Source organism: Camelus ferus, chromosome 3 (genome assembly GCF_009834535.1).
Source record: "Camelus ferus isolate YT-003-E chromosome 3, BCGSAC_Cfer_1.0, whole genome shotgun sequence".
NCBI lineage: Eukaryota > Metazoa > Chordata > Mammalia > Artiodactyla > Camelidae > Camelus > Camelus ferus.
This window is the reverse complement of record NC_045698.1, coordinates 46,399,051-46,422,211: the sequence shown is the minus strand read 5'-3', so window position 1 is coordinate 46,422,211 and position 23,161 is coordinate 46,399,051. Positions and strand designations below refer to the sequence as shown.

Here is a 23,161-nt window from a genome sequence, read left to right as displayed (position 1 = left end):
CCTATCCCCCTACCTCTTTGGAGCAGTTCCTCTGCTGAGTTGCTGTCTCCTGGGATAGTCCTCAGTTAAGACACTGAATAAAACTCAAATCACAACTCTTATGTGGTGCATTTTTCTTTCAGTCAACAGTCTATATGCTGAATGCTATTATTTGGCTATTTTAATGGAACTGTGTAGCACATCATCTGATTCTGCCTCTTATGTTGTGCTTCTTAATGTCCCTATCTTACCTAGCCTTTAATTTCTTTCTTTTCCCACGTACCTTGTTCTTGACACTGGCTGTAGATCTGTTAGGCAAAACTCAGCATGCTTGACAGCCTCCTGATCCTGATGGAGTACAAAGTACCTAGCACAACTTGTGGATTTTCTTGATAAAAAAATTTAAAACTACATTTAGTAAGGCAGATAGATATAAATTCTACTTTACAGGAGTACATAGGTGAAACAAGCTACATAAACTACTAAGAAACAATCAGACAATTCAGAATAGGGAACTTTCTACAGGGCAAATGGTTTCTTCAAGTCAATGACTGTAAGAGGTTGGGGTGGTGGACATATAATCTGTTGCAGATACTCAATTCAGTTCCACTATAGATCTTCCTCAATTTATGGTTGGGTTATGTCCCAATAAACTGATCCTAAGTTGAAAATGTCCTACCTAAATTGAAATGCATCCTACCAAACATCACAGCTTAGGCTAGCCTACCTTAAATATGCTCAGAACAATTACATTAGCCTACAGTTTGACAAAATCATCTAACACAAAGCCTATTTTATAATAAAGTGTTGAATATCTCATGTAGCTTATTGAATACTGTACTGAAAGTGAAAAAGAGAATGGCTGTTAAGCATATTGGTTGTTTGCCCCTGTGATCATGAGGTTGACAGATGTAGCTCACTGCTGTAGCGCAGCATCATGAGAGTAATGGTACCCCAGGAAAAGATCAAAATTCAAAACTTGAAGAATGGTTCATTGAATGTATATAGTTTTCACACCATAGAGTTGAAAAATCCCAAGTTGAACCATCATAAGCAGGGGACCATAAGCAGGCAGAAAGCAGCCATAGATGATAGGTAAACCTATGGGTGTGGCTTTGTTTCAATAAAACTTTATTTACAAAAATAGACAGCTGGCAAGACATAATTTGATATGATGAAATAACCAACTAAACAGCCATCACCAAGACCACCATCATTTTGGAGAAAAATATATTAACTAAAGCACCACTAGCCTGGGTTTTAAAAGACTGACTGGTTGAGATGTTAAAAGATCTCTGGGTCCTCAACTGAGAAAGCTGCTCAGATGGGCATACTCTGTAATGCCCTCTTCAGATACGGCCAGAGTTAGTAACAGACAGGGAGAACCTCCCAAAGGGCAGTGAAGAACCACAGATGAAAAAGGGCTTCCAGAGAGCAGTACAAGAGCCTACTCCAAAGGTGTTCCCTGTCTCTTAGGAAGGGGCACCTCCTGTCATTTGCCAAGCAATATTTCAGAACTGCTACAGTCCTTGTCCACTATTGTTTGCTGGCTGTGTAAAGCAACATAACTTGTGTTTTCAGTTCATAGTTCTCCAGATCAGGAAGAGCCACAACTGGACTAGTGTTAAGACTATTTAAAACTGCTGTGATTGGATGACATTGTTAGCTTATTTTCCTTGGGGAGAGGTACATCTTTTACATGCAGAAAGGAAGTTAATATTCAAGACCAAGGTAGGAGGCTGTGGCAGACTATAGTTCTTTTCAGCAAGTATCCATTTTCCTTCCCCTACTCTGAAACTCAACACTTCCCAGCTGTAGAAGTATACTTTCCTGTCTCAGTGATGTTGAGCTTGGTCAGTGGAACCTGGGTGGAAATAATGTACACCTCTTCCAAGTAGAAACTTTAAATGTACTTGTATAATTTGACTTGCCCTCATAAGCCATGAGCATGGGTTTCAGATAGTGGCTGCTCCCTCAGCCTGGGTCATAGAATGATCAACCAAACCAGGAATCCAACAGAGAAATGTTTTTTTTACAAGCCACAGAGATTTGGGGTTGTTATTCAGCATGATTTCCAAGAAAGCTAACGAATACAATTTCTCTCTCAGAGCTAGGCTGTAAGAGGGAACACAACGGAATAATAAAATCTCAGGAAAACGCAAAAAGTTTTTCTGAGGATGGTGACAACACATTGAGTTGAGATACACTAATCAAGTATGCATCTATGATTTATTTAATGCTGTACTTTGGATCAGGAAGGTATTTTCCAGAATGTTTTTTTGTAAGAAAAATATAGCTTGTTTTATAATTTATGTAGACAATTTCCAAGAATATAGCGTGGCAAAAAGAATAACTATACATAAAACAAAAAACTACACATAAATTATGGTTTATCAAAACAAATGAAACAAAACTATAAATATTCCAAAGAAAGATGCTTAGAATTAAAATTCAGGCAAATCTCTGTATTTGTTATTGATCTAAAGAACAGATTTCAAATGCTTATCCACTGCGGTGCATCTTTTCAAGTTTAAAGTCCTTCTTAAAAGAACGTTGAAAATATTACGTTGTCTATGAAAATGATCAATAGCACCAAATTAATAGAGCTCAAATTAAAGTTTTCCAAAAATGGAACTGGATCCTATAAAAGGTGGCAAGTTCTATTTTTTCAATAAGACAATAACATTCTTTTTTATTTTTAAACTTATAAAAAGTAATGCATGATAAACATAGAAATATAGAAGAAAAAAGTCATGACTCCTCTACAATACCCACACTGTTAACGTTTTGAATGTTTTTCTTTTTCCTTTTTTTTTCATGGTTGATTTGGGTCATGTTTTATTTGGGTCTCTGTTTGAAGATGTGGATGGGGGAGTGGAAGAACTCGGGAAATGTTGGTCAAAGGGTACAAACTTACAGTTAGAAGATGAATAAATGTTGGAGATTTAATGCACAGCATTGTGATTCTAGTTAACAACATTGCATTACATACTTTAAAGTTACTAAAAGACTAATCTTAAATGCTTTCATCAGGATAAATAAATGATAATTATGTGACATGTGGAGATGCTAGCTAATACCATGGTGGTCAAATCAACATGTTGTACATCTTAACCTTACACATGTTATGTATGCATTATGTCTCAAAAAAAGGCAAAAAAAAAATCTGTGGTTAGAACTAAAATGAAATTTATCTGATAAAATACAATGACAGTGGAAAAGAAGTAAAAATGTGGATAGGCTTTTCTAACTTTCCAATATTTTGGTTAACAAACAAATACACATAAGTATTCCAACTGAGAGTTAGGACTTCCAGGAATATTATAGAAGAAATGTCCACATTCAGTGGAAAGCTGGAGTAGATATCTTTTGGAGCCCTTCCAAGGCTGAGATTTCTGGATTCTTTTAGAATATGCCAGTCTCTGTAGTTACATTTAAAGCAATATATTCCATGTTGCAATACAATGTTAACTCAAGCTAAAATAAAATTGCAGTATTAGAGCAGTTCCAAACTGAACACTGAAAAAACATTTCACTTGAAATTTGCAATTTAAATGACATCAGAGACAGAAAAAATGCCAGAACAGATTTGTTACTGGATCATGGTGAGATTCTTCTCAAGCTGCAGAACCATTTCCTTAAGGGCAGAATCCTCTGCCCAGTTGACTTTACTCCCCAAAATGAGGTTCTGTAATTTAAAAAAATATTTTTAAAAAATTAAAATTCTAAGTACTTTTAAAACTTTAACAAGATTATTTTTTAATCCTCTTTCACTGATCTTATCAAACATTTACCGAACTAGGTGTGAACATTTACTCTGTAACATGAGAAAAAATAGTAATACTTTCTTGTATCGTCAGTTCCTCCTTCAGTAAGGCTTCAGCCTTGATCTCCGTAATGCTGGGGAATATTTACAATGGTTACAACAAATTTTTATGTTTCACCAATTTTTGTGGACAGTTTTTACCTATTAAGGATACTTGCAGTGGTACCTAGATTAAAGGAAAAAGACTGCAGCTGTGGTTCAGAGTTTATTTTGCATGTCTATGGTGAAAAATAATTCAAGTGTAAGTAATATGCATTATTTTTAAAATAAATAAAAGAAGAGCTTAGTTCTTAGCCTTCAGCAAAGTTTCAAGACCTTGACAAAGGTGAAGCATATTTTTGTGGTACACAATGGAGGAATGCTTCATGAAGGTCATAATTAATGAAACTTCTGGGCATTCTTTGAAAAACTACAGTTCAGTGATACTGAATTACTAATTGCAATGCTGTTAAAAGAGATTTTAGAATATAAGTGTTATATTGCTATATGTATTACATAAAAGTATGAAAAACTTTGGCCTATATAAGGCACATTCTTGCTGTAAGTGAATGAAAGGGCTAGGGTATATAAATCCAGTCAAATTTACAAAGGCAGGTGGAGATAAGCATTCAAACATGACTGAACCCCTAAGGGCTGATCTTCTTTTAGCAACAAAGAGAGCTTCTAAGATGAGCAAAGCTGTATCTGTTTAACAAAGCAATAGGTTCATTAAATCAAAAGTAACACTATTTTAGGGGATATGAATAAAAATTAAGAAACACAGAATAATAGAAATCTCAAAGCAGTAGTAAGGAACCTGTGCCAAAGAAAATTAAAATGATTTTAAGTTATTTTGTACTTATGTACTGCATTTATGATGCAATAATCCACTTGATTGATTCCTAATCAAATCACTCAAAGCTACTAAAATAAATAGGTGTAAGACCCGGGAAAGAATTTCTTATGGTGAGATATAAGACCTCATGTTCTACAAGGATATGCTTTATGCATAATAGGCAGTTTTAACTGTGTATCTTCATAATTGAAAACTGGTAATTTAAGTACTTCATCTCAACAGTTCCAGAGACATCTTATAATTCAAGTAAAGGAAAACCTCCAGAATAAAAGAACATATAAAATTTAAAAACTGACATGATGATAAACACCAATATTTACTGAGAACCTGCTTTGGACTAGATACTATATTAAACAGATTAACATTAATTATCACCTTTAGTTTTCACAACCATTCTTTCTACCCAAGGAAACTAATGCTTAGAAAAGTTAAATACTTTCCTCAAGGTCAGCAACTGTTAAGCAGCCACGAGGATCTTAACTCTAGACTCCCATCATTCCCATCCATGTTTTCCCCACCTCCCAACTTGGAGTCTAATGTTCTCCACCATTATACCATTCTGCCTCCACAGAGCTGCTAAAATCACTCCATTTATAAATGCCTAAGGGTGGAGGGAGTGTATAGCTCAGTGGTGGAGTGCTGTGCTTAGCATGCACGAGGTCCTTGGATCATTCCCCAGTACCTCCATTAAAATAAATACCAAATTACCTACCCCCCAAAACAAACATAACCAAGATATAACTGTAATGTAAAAACAAAGCCATTAATATTAAATAGACATGAATTCCAGATATATGTAAACAGACCAATATTCAGTACTAAATTGTTTTGTAAGATCAAAGACAAAGTGAAAGTAAGCCTGAAAGTTATAGAATCAATCATTTAAAAAAAATTCTTTACCTCCCTTTCTATCTTATATAAATGTTACCTGGAACACATGCTGAATAACTGTAGTAATCTGTATCTCCTTCTGCAGGTTTTGTTGTATGTTCTTTATCTTGTCTGAATTTTCCATACTGTCCAAATCACCTTTCTGTTTGTTCTTTTCAGTCTGTATTTCTAAAAGCTTACTTTCTGAAGCTTGTTTTAACTCTATTAGGTTAAAAATAAAACAATATACTGTATATGACAACTCCTATAAACAAGAATCTTAAAAACTTATGAAGCAGAATAGTTTCTGGTTATTTCAGTCAAGAGAAAACTTTTAATTAGCAGCATTCTGGGTTGCAGTTCCATTTTGATCTGGAAATGATTTCCCAGGTGCAAAACACCAATATTTTAACTTTACACTGGGCAATGCCCTCTGTGAAATGTTCAAGGTATGTATGCATGACAATGATACTGCCTACAAATGTTTACCATGGACATCATGTCAAGGAAGACTTACTCTGGGTTGCCAAAAAAACAAGCACGAGTTATATGCTTTTTCCCACTTGTTTATAAAAATGACATATCAGGAAGATAAATTTTCAGTGAAAGGTAAGATTCCCTTCTCCAGGGATAAATATCATCAACCATTTTTGGTTGTTCTGGAAAAGTTCTGAGAAATAAACTACAAATCGTCCTCCACTTACAATGGGGTATGTCCTGATAAATCCATGTTAATCTAAAAATATCCTAAGTCAAAACTGCATTTAGTACACCTAATCTACCAAACATCACAGCCTAGCACAGCCTACCTTAAATGTGCTCCAAACACTTACAACAGCCTGAAATTGGGCAAAATCATCTAACACAAAGTTTGTTTTATAAGTGTTAAATATCTCATGTAATCTGTTGAATTAAAGTGAAAACATAACTGTAAGTGTACTGGTTGTTCACCCTCATGACTGCATAGCTGACTGTGAGCTGGGGCTCCCTGCTGCTGTCCTACATAAGCAGAGTATATCGCTAGCCCAGGAAAAGAACAAAATTCAAAATCTGAAGAATGGTTTCTACGGAATTCATATCCTTGGGAAGTCAAAAAATCTGAAGTCAAACCATCCTATGTTGGGGACAGACTGTATGTGGAACATAAATGGGTCTATCTCAGGAGCTTGGTTTCTTGATACTAATGTATCAAAAGTAGGCTGGAATGCAATGGAAAAATAATTAAGACATTCAAAGGGTGATTAGGTCATATAACCAAGAAGACTTTGGACCCTGCAATTACTTAACAAACAGGCAGATCTATATAATATTTTAAAATAATAAATCATGTCTATACTGTTAAATGAAAAAAGCAGTTTACAATACAGAATAAAATGATGCCAATTTTATTGTATAAGAAATAAACATTGAAGTGCGATTATCTTTTGACTGTAAAATAAAATTTTTTAAAAATTGGCTTTTCTTGTGTATATTTGTTTCCAAATTCTCTATAGAGAATGTGTATTACTTGTGAAATACATTTCAATAAAACATTTCAATAATATCAATGCAAAATGCCATGTCATGTTCGTTAAGTTAAAAAGCTGTAGAACCCTATGTATCAAGTGATCATCTAAAAATTATGTATATATAAATATGTTTACATGGGTATGGAAAAGGGCTTGGAATGATGTAGGCCTAACTGTGGTCACACAGGAAGGAGGCATGACTTTCACATTATACTTTTGTATTGTTTGATTGTTTTCCCCCTACTGAGAATGTATTAATTTTTGTGAGTTAAAGTGCTAAAACAACAAATCAAGCAAAATCCATTTTGTATACTACTTTTTAAATTGCCTTGTCCAAAGTTTTAAGAAAATTTGAAAATTAATAAAGTTTTTAGTGACTGAGAGATCTGGCCTTTTCAATATCCCTAAGTGAAAACATGTTCTCAAAAAAAAAGTTCTACATACGCAATCTCTTCTTTCTAACATCAAGCAATTTTTCCTCCAAATCCCAAGTTTCCTGTTATTAGAAATAAAAAGATTAAAGGACATAATCTAAGAACACACCTATTAAACTTAAATCACTGAAATTTATCTATTAGTTCATACTTTCTAGGGCTCTAGTTTTTAATTCCCCTATTTCCACACAACAAAAGGGAGAGTACAGTAGCTTAAATGATAAGTAGATAATTAACAATTTTAGTTAGAAATAATGGAGTTATAAAAAACACTTAAGGACAGTGAATTCCAACCATACCAGTCTCTTTACAAAATCCTATTTAGTCACATACAATAGTTATCAGCAAGAAGTCATTGCTCAAATCATGAGAATGCATAAACAGCTTAATGGCACAAGTTACCTGCTGTAATTTCATTATTAATTTATTGAGATTTAATATCTGTTTCATGTTATCCATGAGTACACTGTAAAGGAATAAAAATATGATTTATTAAGTGTTAAAATTAATAAATCTCAATGAAGAAATCAGTTAGTATACATTTACTTTCATTATATCCACTGTATACGTCAATAGAAAGTCATTGTTTAACAAAATAAAAAAAGTTGGATGTAAACTAAGTCTTTGCTTAAAATTAGAAATACATTTCTTTAGAAAAATTTTTGCTCACAGACAACACAGAATATCATATTTATGCATGCAGGAACATTTCTAAAAATCTCATATTTAGGGAGAAAAAAATCTTAATAACTTCCCTAACACATTGTTTTTTTTGGGGGGGGGGAACAGACTTTATTTTTTAGATCAGTTTTAGGTTCACAGCAAAACTGAGTAGAAGGTGAGCCTATATTCCCTCTGCCCCACACTAGCACAGCCTTCCAGACCAGAGAGGTCCATCTGTTACAAATGATGAACCTACACTAACACATCATTATCACCCAGTCCATAGTTTACATTAGGGTTTACTCTTGGTGTTGTACATTCTATGAGTTTTGAGAAATGTATAATTTTCATGTATCTACCATTATAGTATCAAACACAATAGTTTCATTGAATAAACTGCTTTTTATCCCCAATTCTTCAACAAATATTTCTGAGTAACTACTACATGCCAAGAACTGTGCTCGGCACCAAGAATATAAAATAGAGTAAAACACAGTACCTGCTTTCAAAGAGGAAAGAATCTTCAGGGAGAAAAATTCACAACCATAATATAGTTTCATCACAATCACTAATGGATACGAACCATTGTTAAGAGTCATGCAAAGCGTGGAACAAGGGAAACCCTTGAGTCTTAAGGGATGTAAAGTACAGTTGACCCTTGAACAATGTGGGTGGGATGGTGGTTAGGGGTGCAGACCACCCCACAGTCAAGAGTACTGCTAGCTCTGCCTCAAAGACAAAGGCAGCAAGCTGAAACGTTTTGGATCAAACCCTAGTGCCCCACATACTGTTATCTCCAACTGGATACAAACTTTCCCCAAACTTAATCCAGAGATCTGTAAAATGAAAATACAGGTACTATATTCATTGGAAGAAAAAAAACTGCGTGTAAGTGGACTTGTACAGTTCAAACCCATCGTTCAAGAGTCAAGTGTAATTATATAGGTTACCTAGATCAAGCAGTTTGCCCTGACCGCAGTAAAAGGGTATGAAATAAGACTGGGCAGGAACAGTGGTTCTCATACTTCAGACTGCCACAGTCCCCTGGGAGCATTGTTAAATGCAGAGTGCCAGCCCCCCATCTTCAGAGGTGCTAAGTCAGTAGGTTTGGGATGGGACCAGCAATGTGATCACTGTGATAATACTAATTATTCTGATAGTCAGCCAGCTGTGACAAACACTGTAGAAACAGTTTACTGAGGAGGCTGAAAAAGGGGAATCTTTGCACAGACCTGACAAAGCTGAACTCATTTTCTACAAGTTATAGCTATACATGGTTGTAAACTCTTAAGACATGCTAAAGGAACTGCCTCCGGCTACTCAGCCTTTCTGCTGTCTTTGGGTGTTAAGGTGATGAATCTGTCCTGCACCCCTTAAACTAAAGAATATTTTAAGCTCTCCTTTTCTGGGGGAACACTATTTGGAGAGTCCAAATTCAGATTTTAGGATTTATGTAATCCTGGAGTTGAATGCAATATAGGGGAAATAGGTATCAATCTGGGTTAAGATGTCCAGACAGAGAAAGGGCCAGATTCATCTTGGTACTTATCCCATGCTAATGGGATGGTGGTGGTATTTATCACAAGATTAGAGCTTTGGGAGATAAAAATCACAGGTAAGGCCCCTGAGGCTAAGCACTTAAGACCAGATTATAAATGACCTTGATCATCAGAGTCTTTATTTTATATTCCTTGGCAAATTATTTAACCTATATAAGCTCATTTCTGCCAATGAAAAATGAGTATACCTCCTATCTCATTGGGTTGTTATTGGCTAAGTGAGATAGCATTGTTCCTGTTTTACAGTAAACCCTGAACAAAAATTAACCTTCAAAACCTTCCTTCAAAATTTTCAGATGGTCTGGCTAAAACCTCCATTACTTCTTAGGGTCCCACTATGGAACAAGATGTCAATGGGACTATAAAAGTTGTAATGATGAGGAGACCCCCAAAACACTATCATTTTTCTTACTCCCCGGAAAAAAGTGTTCAGCAGTGGCAGTTAATTTAAAAAAAAATTTTGTGGAGATAGTCATTATGCTGATCTTTCTTATTCCCATCCTTACCAAATCCAGAAAGAAAAAAAAAAAACCCGTACCTAGTCTTGATGTCCATTTTCTCCAGGTTTTTTTTAAGTGCAGTTGAAAGTTGCATCCTATGAGAGTGAAAAAGCTTCCATTATAAAAAGTGGATAACATTTATGGTAGATTCAAAAGAAAATTTAAAAACACGACAAGGTAAAGATTGATTTCTCTTTAAATATAACATAAAACAAAAGTAGGTTCTTAAACAGTACTGTATGGAAATACTATGATAAGTAAGTCACAGAAATATGAAATAACTCCAAGAGGGATGGGGCTGCTGCACGTGGTTGTGCACTGCCGGGCAGAGGGGCTGAGCAGACCTGACATCCAGCCTAAGCTTTGCTCTCCAAGCTGTCCACCTTGGTGCAGGGTTAGGAGGAGGCATTAAGGTACTACAGAATGTAATGCACAACATGATAAATAAATTAACACTGCTGTAAGTTATACATGAAAGTTATTGAGAGTAAATCCTAAGAGTTCTCATCACAAGAAAAAATTTTTTTTCTATTTCTTTAATTTTATATCTATATGAGATGATGGATGTCCTCTAAATTTACTGTGATAATCATTTCAGATGTATGTTAGTTGAATCGTTACGCTGTATACCTTAAACTTAAACAGTAATGTATGTCAATCACTTATCAATAAAACTGGAAGGAAAAAAAGGCACTGCAGAGATCAGCTAGGGCCTGAAATGAGTCAGGGAATACAAAGCCATACTTGACTATAAACTTTAAAATATGTCTATGTGTACACAACCACAATAATTTATTTTTAAATTCTAATAGTTAATAAATAAGTAATAATCAACTCAGCAACATTAGTCATTTCATTAAAGGGGTTATCTTAATAGCTCTGAAGTCACCTGAGTTAAAAAATATGATCTACATGATGAGCTAGCATACGAGATGAGGGGAAAAAGTTCACTACTAGAAGCAATGAAAAGGGCTTTAACTGTTTTTCAATTAAATATATGAAGAAATTAATCTGGAAAGGCCAGAAATATAAGAAAAAAACTGTAAGTCAGTCACTTTAGATTATTAATTCAGATCACAAGCTTATATAGAGACCATGTAGGTCTTATTAACATCTTTATACCAGCACCTAGCACAAAGTTTAGGACACAGTAAGCACTCAAATATTTATAGAATAAATTTAAAAATACAGATGCAAAACCTATCATTAAAAATATAATTAAATTCAGTGATAATTCTTTTACTCCTTAAGAGTTACTAGAATAAATGAATCCATGTAATCCTTTCAAACACAACTGGGATTAAACCTCACACATCTGTTGTCTTGTTTGACATTTCCTTATTAACCCTCTCTTATGTAAGTTCTTCAAATGAAGATGCTAATGAGTGATGAAACTTTTCTCTCAGGGCTCAAAATTTGTGATCATTATCTAATCATCGTTTTGATTAATTCAAACTAGCTAAAACATTCCCTCCACCTCGAGACATACCCATTTTGCATGCAGTTCACAACACTTACACTTAAAATGTAGTAATTACCTGTCTAATGCAAGCTTTTTCATTTCAAAAGCAATTTTCACCTCTTCAATTTCCTTTTCCAGTTCTTCAATTTTACTGCCAAAGAAGCATGAACAAAAGAATTTCAGCATTATCAGAAAAAGTAACTATTGGGAAAGAGGTATACAGTAAATCTTTGAAGAACGTAAAATGTCAGTATCTAAATATTCTACAGGATCCCCACACCAACACATTCACAGATTTGGTAAACTGATGCCTCCTGAGATACCTTCCTAAGTATCTTGTTAAGGGGGGGAAATGCCAAAAGTGATCACTCATGTACAACTTCTCAATATGAGCATGACAAATTACTTGGAAAAATAAAGGAAGAAAACAGTGTTATATGATGAATAGTATTATTAAATCTTAGTAAAAAACCACAAATAAAAATTTTAAATATGACATACGCTTCAATTTGCTTTTCTTGTATGATTTGTTCTGGAGTTCTTTCTTCATCTACAAACAAATAATTGAAGTTAGTAACATTTTACAAAAGTATTGTCCAACAGAAATAAATGGAAGCCACAAATAAGAAATTTTTTATTTCTAGTTTCCCCAAATTACAAAAGTAGAGAAACAAGTGAAAATAACTTTAATATAGCTTATTTAGCCCAATATATCCAAAACATTATCATTTAAACATGTAGTCAATTTAGAATTATTATTGAAATATTTCACAAACTTTTTCTGTGCATATTGTACATTTACAGTCCTCAGCGAGGACTAATCACATTTCAATTGTTCAATGGTTACATGGAGCTAGTGGCTAACATATTGAACAGCACAATTTTAGAATGATAGAAAATAAAGGGGAGTAAAAAACAAACAAGATCAATGTAAAAAAACTGTATGTCTATATATTAGCAACAAACGATTGGAAATTAAAATTTAAAAATACATGTAAAATTGCATATAAAACCACAAAATACTTAAGGATAAATTTAACAAATTATGTATATGAACTCTACACTGGACACTATCAAATACTGAAATGAAAAGATACACCATCTGCATTTATTGGGAGAATCATTATTGCTAATGTAACAACTTCACCCATACTGCTCTATAGATCCCAATCAAATTCCAGTCTAACAGGCTTTTTTTTTCTGTATAAATTAACAGGCTGATTTTAAAATGCATATAGAAACACAGAGGACCTAGAATAGTCAAAACAATTTTGACAAAGAACAAAACTGGAGGACTTACAGTAGCTGATAATCAATATTTACTATAAAGCTACAGTAATTGAGGCATTGAGGTTCCACTATAAAGATAGTCAAATACCTCAAGAGGACAGATGAAAAAGTCCAGAAATAGACCTACACATGTACAATAGATAAAGGAAAGTCTTTTCAACAAATAGTGCTAGAAAAACTGGATTTCCAAATGGAAAAGAAATGAACCTTGACTCACACTATACTCACACTTAACTCAAAAAGGATCAGTCCTGAATGTTAAATCTAAAATCATATAAAACTTCTAGAACAAAACACAGGAGAAAATCTTTGCAAACCTGGGGTAGTCAAAGATTTCTTAGAACTCAAAAATCACAAACCACAAAAGAAAAAATGAGTGCAAAATAGTACTTTATCAAAATTAATGCCTTCTGCTCCTCAAAAGACAGTGTTAAAAAAAATTAAAAACACAAGCAACAAACTAGGAGAAAATATCTGCCATATACACATATATATATCTGAAAAAGAACTGTATTCATTTATAATTAAAGAATTCAAACTCAGTAAGACTAACAATTCAATTAAAAAATGGGCAAAGAAAAAAGGGCAAAGATTTGAACACTTCATAAAAGTAGATATATAAGTTGCCAGTAAGATATGAAAAGAAACATCATTAGTTATTAGGGAAATGTAAATTAAAACCACATGAAATACCACTACATACTTATTAAAATGGCTAAAATTTAAAAAGGCTGACAGTGCCAAGTTTTGGAAAGGTTATTGAGAAAGTGGAAATCTCGTAACACCGCCAGGGGAAATCTGCCCTAATGGTATAATCGTTTTAGCTGTTTGGCAGTTTCTTAAGAAGTTAAACATACACTTACCATATGACCCCATAATTTGACTTTTAGGTATTTAATTAAGAGTAATGAAAACAAATGTCCACAAAAATATGTACAAATGATTACTGCATTTAACAACAGTTTTATTCATAATGGGCAAAAAACTGGAAACAGTTCAGATGTTCATCAACGGGTAGCTAGATTAACAAATTGTGGTAGTTATCATGAGATATACTCTACAATAAAAACGAATGAATACTGAAACACACAGCATGGATAGATCACAAAAATACTGTGCAAATAGCCAGACACACTGGGAGTGACTAACAGGTACCAGATTTCTTTTTAGGGTGATGGAAATGTTCTGGAATTAGATAGCGGTAATGGTTGCACAACATTGAAATAACACAAAAAAACTACTGAATTGTACATTTTAATATAGTGAATTTTGTTACATGAATTGTCATAAAAGAAAGTTGTCAGTAACAAAAAAATACATGCCATATAACTCCATTTACATCAACTTCTAGAACAGCACTGTGCTGTTCTGTGACGAATGAAATGCTTAACACCTGCATTGTCCAATGTGGTAGCCACCAAACACAACTACCTATTGAGCATTTGTTACGTGACTAGTACAACTAAATGTTTAATTTTAACATTTAAAGGCCACATGTAGCTAGTGGCTACTGTATTGGACAGCACAACTCTAGACGACAAATCTACAGTAACAAACCAAATTGGTGGTTGCTGGGGGTGAGGGTGGGGACTGAGTGTGGTAGCACAAGGGAGGTGTGACAAAAATGTTCTATATCTTGACTGTGGTGGTAGTTACACCGAGGTATATATCTGTTAAAACTCATCAAACTGTACCCTTAAAATGGACGCACTTATAGTAAAAAAAAATTCAAGGAATAAAGTCTCAGTAATATATTTTTTAATGGTAAAATACTAATCAATTTTAGATAAACATCTTCTTTCAAAGGTTACATACAACCTAATGTCTCATGGCTTGCTTCAAATCTGTCCTCTCTTTCAGCTGCAGAAATTCTAGAGTGTGGATTATTAAATGTACTCAAGCTTTCAGGTATCACAACCCTTTAAAAATGGAATTATCTATACAGGGAAAACAAGGACTGCACAAGGAGGTAGACTCTCTTACCACCTGAATTTTAGCTCCAATGCCATCTTCTTGAAGAAGCCATCTATCTAAAGTAGCACCCCCCTCTCATCACACTGTTATTTCCTTCTTACTTACTATATGTCATAATTACCCCACGTGTTTGTTTGCTTACCCATTTTGCTACATGGAATTTTAACTCTATGAGGGCAAAATCTGTCTTGTTCGACACCATATCTCCATTCCCTAGCATGGATTCATTCAATGGAGTCCAGAAATACCTATAGAGACAAGTCCTCAATGGTCCAAATTTTGAATAGCTTGTCCCCTACACCCTGTCATCTAAGCTAGATTATGCTTTTTTATTATGTGGGCTCTCATGCCAGCAAAAGCTTTAGGCATGTCCTACCTCTCTTCTCTCAGGTAAACATAATTTGTTTAATGCAAGGAACATGGGCTTTGGAAACAAGAAGACCACTAATTCCCTCAGGGGAAGGACAGTGACCTACTGGTCATCTTTGAGGTAAGCATTATTGATGTAACAAAAGGGACAAGGCTTTGGAGGCAAGAAAGCCTGGCTCATATCCCAGTTTAGTAATTTACTAGCTATAGTGAGCAGGAAAGAGGCCGAGGGCCTAATTTTTGGAAAAAAACAAAAACAAAAAACACACACACATAAGATGACTTCAGAAACCCTGGAATGCAGATGCAAAACACACCAGAACTGCCCTCAGGTCTATGGCCTTAAACAAGAGATTAAGCAGAGTCCCCAAATTACCTAAATCCAAACATGGATTCAGGGAAGTGACTAAGACATCTATGAGGTCCCGTGGTTTTTCCATAATTCTTGATTCAACCTACTGTACTACATGGTTTATTTTTTAAGCTTATTTCATAGAGAAAAACTCATCAAAATCTATCTTTGTGACTCAAGGGCTTATAAATCAGGTGGTAATAATAGGTGGTTATTACTTTAGGAAGGCTAAACCATCGTTTTACTACTCTCTAGGCTCCTGAAATTTCAGGATTAATAATTCTAAAAGATAAATTTAAGGTTTTTCTGTGTTTAGAATTGAAATTGTCACTCATGCCTCTAAGCTGCTCTCCCTTCTGTTCTCATGCCTATATTCCAGTGTTTCTCAAAGCATAGGTCTCAGGTCACTTGCTTAACAATTATCTAATCTGCTAATTTAATCTACAAATTGTTGGTAGTAATAAGTATTATTCCTTCAGCAAACAGGGATTTCCCAATTCTTTGATCAGTAGAACTTAACTGTCTGGCTTTGTTATTTAGTTGTTTTATATACATTCCCTGAATTCTTCACTAGTTCCTGAGGGCCAGGGCAAGCCTGCTTTTTGCCTTCTTACATACTGCTGCATTATGCTGCCCCTCCCATTCCTTAAATAAATAGCTTTTTGTAAAACTGACTTTCTTTTCCCTGGAGTACTGTTCATGCATAAAGTCACAAAACCTGATTTGAAAATGAAAATACTTACTTGCATCAACCATTGAATTATATTCTAAGAGCTGTTGTTTTGTCTGTGCTCTTAGTCTGAAAACAGATAAAAAGAACAGTCATATATTTATTGACTGAGGTTTTACTCATTACTATAGAATAAACCAACTCAGCTGTTTTTGGAAGCTGATGTAACATAAAGAGTATAAATAAACAGCATTAATCTAGTTTGGCCTCATTTTATTTAAAATGAGCATAAAGAATTTTAAGGCCCGAGAAAAAGACACAAAATGAAATACTGTAGGAAAACAGAACCTGTGAGGAAAAGTTAAAAATTTGATTTTTAAATTTATTTCTAATGGGCCACACTGAAATGAGACTTAAAGAAAACTGCTACACAAAGAAATAGATGTTGGGGAGGGTGTAGCTCAGTGCTGGCATGCGTGCTTAGCATGCATGAGGTCCTGGGAATGATCACCAGTACCTCCACATCTAATTACCTCCTCTCCACCACAACACACACACAAAATTTTTTTTCAATCACACAAAAACCTCCCCCTAAGAAACAAAGAAACACTATAATGGTGAAATCCCAAACACTATAATGATTTACAAACAGATTAAAACATTCTCAGGAGGTACAGAAAAATAACAGATACTAATCCTACGATAGATAAGTAACTCTAAGTTTTTTAGTTGTCCTATGATTCTGCTTACTTAAGAATCAGACATAAAATAGGCAGAAGAGCTGTGGGTAAAATAATAACTTATTAAGTTGTACTTACAAGATGTTTCACATTTACTTGGTGGTCATAATTCTGAAACTGTTTGTGACTTTGAGACTTAAGTAGCTAAGAAATATTGGACAAATTTCTAAAGCTCCATGAAATACGTTCCTTATGTTTCAAAATTCCAATTGAAAAGGACAATTCCTTAGAGTTTTAGTACACTAACATTTTATGACACACTGAAAGAATAATCCTTTTTAGCTGAGATGGAAAAGATGTTGTATCTTTAATATTTTAGTACTTTATATTGTAGATTGAAGGGAAGGGAATTTTTATTTACTTATTTTTAGAAGTTTTTCAAAGACGTTTATGCAAAAGAATGTCTGTCTTTCTGCATCAGTGAATAATAGTGCTCACTGGAATTTCCTAAAAACACAAAGATGAAGGCAAGTCCATATAGTAGGTCAGATGTCAAAGGAATGGGAAATAGGCTATTAGGTCACTCAGAGTTTTTGCTGCCTTTTTACTATACACTGTTCACCAGTGTTGGTCAGGTGGACTTTTGTGAGAGAACAGTGTTTGGTGGCCAGGACCTCTTTTGGGCATTTCTTCCTAAGTGGAATACACAATGGATTAAAGGAATAGGGGAGTAATACAGGGAAGCTGCTCTTTCCAGCTCAGGAGTTGATGAAGTCTGTATATGGATTCAAGAAACCCATGGGATCCTCTAGCTGTGGATAGTGGCTAATGTGGTCATCCAGAATGGCTACTGGACTGTGGCAGCATTATCCTATACAGCTTCAAAAACTCTGGATAGGGATTCCCCAGACCCAATGGCCCACAGATAAAATGAATGGGGATAGATAGAGGTAAGAGCTTGCATTCAGCTTCTTCTAAACTTCTTCCTCTGATTGATATACTGTAAGAGATTGCCCATGACCAAGTTCTCATCAGTGTTGCCATATAACTCCGTTGACAGAGACACTTTATGGTAAGCAGACCAGGTCAATTCTGCTTGAACCTACAGAGCAACTCCTGAGCAACAATATCTCCATAATCATGAGACAAAACGTTGATCCCGCAGTTCTGGAGCCCCAGATGCCACCAAAGCTCCCCCATGATGCTGGCCTGCTCAAATATGGAATAGTGGTGTGGTCTTGAGTTATCACTGAAATCAAAGCCAAAGAAATCAAGGGCAATCACTTGATGAAACCTGAGGGTCAGACCTACCTATATCTTGTACCAGTCATAGCCAGATGTTGGAAAGCCGGGTAAAAGCATGACTATATCCAGACTTCCAACCATACCCAGAGTCTTGGTATAAGATGTGCAATCCCTTGTAGGTGAAAAACTTGCCTAACAAATTCCACGAGTTGAAGAGTAAGAGAAAGCTGGGGGTGAGGGGAAGGCGGAATGTGCAGATAGGCCACAAGCAGGGGCATGGCCAATAGCCCCACCTGGACCCACCACTCCCTCATCCTGATTCAAAAAAGACCTGGACCACAAGACTCCATGTTTGGGGGAACCTGTTGTGCATTGATCAGTAGGATGGAATTTTTAAAGTGAGGTTGTGAGATTTATTATTAGCCAAGGCCTTCCAAATCAATGGCAACACTGTAATACAGTTACAAAGCTTATTTTAAAAAAATCCCCGTTATGATTTAGCAGTCTGCAAATTTTGTTTTTCTGTCAAGGGCCAGACACCAAGCATTTTAGACTTTGTGAGTCATATGGTATCTGCTGTAACTACTCAACTCAGCCCTTGCAGCACAAAGTTGTGTTCCAGTAAAACTTTACTTAAGGGCACTAAAACTTAATTTCATGTAACTTTCACCTGTTATTTTTGTGATTTTTTTCCCCTCAACCATTTTAACACAAGAAACTATTCTCAGCTTGGGTGGTGGGGAGCACCCAAATACAAAGTGTAGGATGGATATGGCCCAGGACCTTAGTTGCCCACAGGTGTAGAAGATTGATGTCCTTTTCATCAAATCTTCCTTTAGCAACAGCTTAGTTTAAGTATAAGCATTGCCTCCAGGTAGAAAATACAACAAATGAAGCCTCTGGATTGTAGGACCGTAGCTATAAAAGAAAAGGGAGTAACTCAGATGAACCCCTCAAAACGGCTGGAAAATTGGGACCCTAGGGCATGAGGGGATAAGAAAGGAGGCATTAATTACAGCTCCATGGGATCTAAGGATCCCCTGCTAAAGGCTAGGCCCAGACTATCTCATTTAACCCCATAGCAACTCTGCTAGGAGGGTCTCATTTTTCTCTTTTTCCAAGATGAAGAAAGGGGTTAAAGAGCTTAAGCGAATGATGTAGTCACGCAGCCATTAGGTGGCCAAGACTGAATTCGAACCCTGGACATTTTGAGCAAAGTGGGGGAGCTCTCTAACTTGGCTCCGGCCCAGCCGGCCAGAGGGAACAACCTGAGCAGCAGGGTCATGCGGTCCTCGGGACGCGCCGCCTGGGCGCCGACGACCTGCGACGGCCCGCCTTCCCCTCCGGAGTCCGCGGGCTCGGCGGCGGCTTGCTCTTCGGATTGCTTCTCCATTCCCGGCTCGATGGGCCACCAGACAGCACTAACAGCCGCTACCCAGGAAGGAGCCGCTTTTCCCGCCACTGAATCAACGCCCGGAAGGCGCCGGAGGGCCGTCGCGCCCCGCCCCACCCCTTCCGCCCCGCGGTCCCGCCCTCTCCGCGCCGGTCTCTGGTTGCCATGGTTGCTGCTGTCCCTCCTTTCGCCCTGGCTCTACTAGTTAAAACCGTTACAGACCACTAGTGAAAAAAGATTGGAAGAACTTTAAGCGTCAGTTCTGTCGCGTGCTGGGCTAAGGGCTTGGCTGCAGTCGTTTGGGGGCCCTCTCCAGCTCTTGGCAATCGCGGCCCGGAGGGGAAAACCTCGACATCGGTGGGCTTTCAGCCTTCGCGCCTAGATAGCCGTTTTTGACCAATCTTACACCCCACTTCCATCCGCGCCCTTGGAAGATGGGTGTGCCGGGCAGGCTGGGAGAGATCAACATTGGAGGGTTAAGTAGACTTCTTACTCTGAGCTCATTAAGTCCAGGACCCTCATTTGGCAGAGAAAAGAGTGGCCCAAGTTCAGATACGTACAGCCCCCTTACGAGGAGGCAGTGCAGGTACTCGAACCCCCGGGCTTCTAGTGTAAAATTCAGCTGTCAGAAAGATTCGCATTCTTAATATTGGGTGCCCTCAAGTGTCAGCTTGTTGACCTGGCTAACTACAGTTGAGCTTTCTTAGCTGAGCAATGACAGGGTAATAGAGAAAATGCAGGACATATAAACGCCTGATTGGTTCGTAGTTTTTCATTATGATCAGTTATGTAAAGGACACAATTTTTGTGGCACAAGCACAGCAACTCAGAGCTCTGAACAAGAGAGCCAAGTATTCCCTCCTATAGTTAGTTTCCCCTGGGTTATTCTTGATCACACAGTGCTCCCCTTTCTTCCTCTCTATTGTCAAAGTAATACAGCTCTCAGTCAAAGATTCAAAAGTCATGGTAGGATGTAAAATTAAGATGTTAGGTTCACCACTCCTACTTTCAGGGTCCTGGAAGAACATTTTGCTTCACTTTTTTCTTCTACACAAGTGATCCTCCCCCGCGCCTCCCGCCCCCCACCACTTGTTTAATCTGGCATGTCTTCCAAAATCTCACATCAATCTCATCCTTTTAAGCAGTTGCCTATCAGGTGTCCACTGGCCAAATTTGGGACAAAGACTATGTAGTGATTCTCCAATCTAAGCATGCACCAGTCATGGGAAGGGCTGGTTAAAACAGATTGCTGAGTGCCTCTCCAAGTTACTGATTCCAATGTGCACTTCTAACAAGTTCCAAAGCGATGTTGATGTTGCTGGTTGCAGATGACACTTGGAGAATCACTGCTGAAGTGGATTATAACAATTTTTTAAAAATCCAGAGTAAAACAAAAAAAGGTAGGTCTGTGGGTGGGAGCTCATCTTTACTGGATGTCCAATAATATAGAAAGGATGACAGAATTAAATTATTACCTTCATGTCACTTCCAGTGAGATAAACTATTTAAAGCATGTGTCATTAATGGATGCTAAATTGAAAACAAAACAAAACAGCACCTTTACTGCAAGCTTATCTGGTATGATCAAACGTGGTATTACCAATAGTGTAACAATCTGGTCGGTGACTGTAAAATGATGTGTAAGTTGTACAAATTCCTAATATGCTTGGCACAATGCATACCTGAACTTAACTGTGAAGAAACAATCAGACAAGAAATCTAGAATGGAGGACATTCTACAAGACAAATGACCTAGGCAATGCATGTTAAAAAGCAGGGCAGTTATTCTATATGCAAAAATATATGAAACTTGATTTGACTGGATTGGAAAAAAGTTCCTAAGACATTTTTGGAACAATTGAGGAAACTGGAATATGTATTACATGTTACACATGGAGTTAATTTTCTTTGTGTGATAAAAAGATAGTGGTTATTTAGGACCTTAATTCTTAGGAGATAGATGTATATTTTAAGGTGACATCTTGACACCTGAAATTTACTTTCAAATGGCTCTGAAAAAAAGCAGTTTATGTGCATGGGTGCACACACGTGTGTATATAACCCCCATACACTGTCTATTTTAAAATTCTTTCTTATATCCACAGGGTATTTATAAAAGTCAATCAAGTACTTATCTACATTGAAAACAGTTTCAAAAGGCTTTTTACAGACCACATCTCCAATGAAATAGAAATCACCAACATAAAGATGTCTGACAAAAATAAACTTAAAAAATAAGCAGTAAAATAATCTCCAGATCAGAGGACCAAAAAAGAAATAAAAGAGGACTTTAGAAGCCAGCTATCTCAGAGGAAAATGTGCATATAAAGGCTTTTAGTATGAAAATACATCAAGTATTTAACCTAAACTAGAAAATAAAGAAACCTAAAGAAAAACAGATGAGAATTAACATGAACGCTAAAACACCAAAACCTGGTTCTTTCAAAACACCAGTAAAAGACCCCACCCCCTCCCCAACCAGGCAAGCCTGACCAAAAGTATTTAACATCAGGAACAAGATATAACTATAATACAGAAGGGATTCAATAATCATATACCTCTACAGCTTTGATTTTAAAAATTTAGAATGGATGATTTTCTATTAATGGGAGGGGAGGCCTAAAAAACACCCCAAAAACCATGGAAAGCTACCATTATAAGCAGCACCAGGCCAGGTGACGTTACAGATTAATTTAGCTAATTTTTAATGAATGGATAAAGATTATAAGACTTGAAGACAAAAATCTCTTTAATCCACCTTAAAGCTGATACAAAAATCAGAAAACAGCAACAACAAAAACTGAACCAATTACTTATGAGATGGAAAACTTTCTAAATGAAACATTAGCAGACTATATAACATGAGCAAGAATTCATTAACCTCAAATGTGGTAATATTCAAGTAAAGTATCAAAAAAAGGAGGAAACCTCTTAATGATATAAGCTGAAATAGTAAATAAAATTCCACATCCCTGACTGTTAACAACTATCAACAGAAATAGAAAAATATCTAAAATATAAAGACCACTTAAAGATGAATAGCAAAAATATTAGTTGGTCAAAATACTGAAGAGATGTCCAGGGACAAGACAGGGATTACTTATCATCCATGGTTGTTTTGGAGATTCCAATACAATAAATACCATGGATATTGAAAATAAAATCTTGGTATTTAAGGCTTAGAAAACCACTAAAATCAAGTAAGAAAATTGATATCAAATGTATAAGAAAAATACAAGTAGCAATAAAAATAGAACTGAGAAATAGATCCTACTCACAACAGTGACAAAAAAGCATAAACCCAGCAATAAATTTGACAAGAAAAGTGTAGAAATTATATAATTAAATTTTAATATTGCATTGAAGGGCATCCAACAAGAGATGAGAAAAATGCTTCTGGATGGGAAGACAATGCCAGTCCATCTAGAACTAATAACATACTACATACATGTATATAATAAACAGTCAAAATCTCAAAGGAGTTTTTCAATAACTAGACATAATTTCAAAGTTCACGTATTTGAAACTGCCCCCAAATGTTTGGAAAATAGT

The 23,161-nt window shown here is 36.0% G+C and overlaps 1 protein-coding gene and 1 pseudogene across 1 annotated transcript; both read right to left on the bottom strand.

The window, feature by feature from the left end:
* Window positions 1-2,193: 2,193 nt before the first annotated feature.
* On the bottom strand, window positions 2,194-19,704 carry CENPH (centromere protein H). Its single transcript, XM_006185182.2, has 9 exons — window positions 19,485-19,704; window positions 16,365-16,420; window positions 12,138-12,186; window positions 11,713-11,787; window positions 10,213-10,269; window positions 7,855-7,918; window positions 7,463-7,514; window positions 5,569-5,732; window positions 2,194-3,667 (listed from the first exon to the last, which is right to left on the bottom strand). Exons 1-9 carry the CDS (start codon window positions 19,607-19,609, stop codon window positions 3,572-3,574), a joined length of 738 nt encoding a protein of 245 aa, XP_006185244.1. The 5' UTR covers window positions 19,610-19,704; the 3' UTR covers window positions 2,194-3,571.
* On the bottom strand, window positions 17,664-18,799 carry LOC102505632 (annotated as a pseudogene).
* Window positions 19,705-23,161: the final 3,457 nt, after the last annotated feature.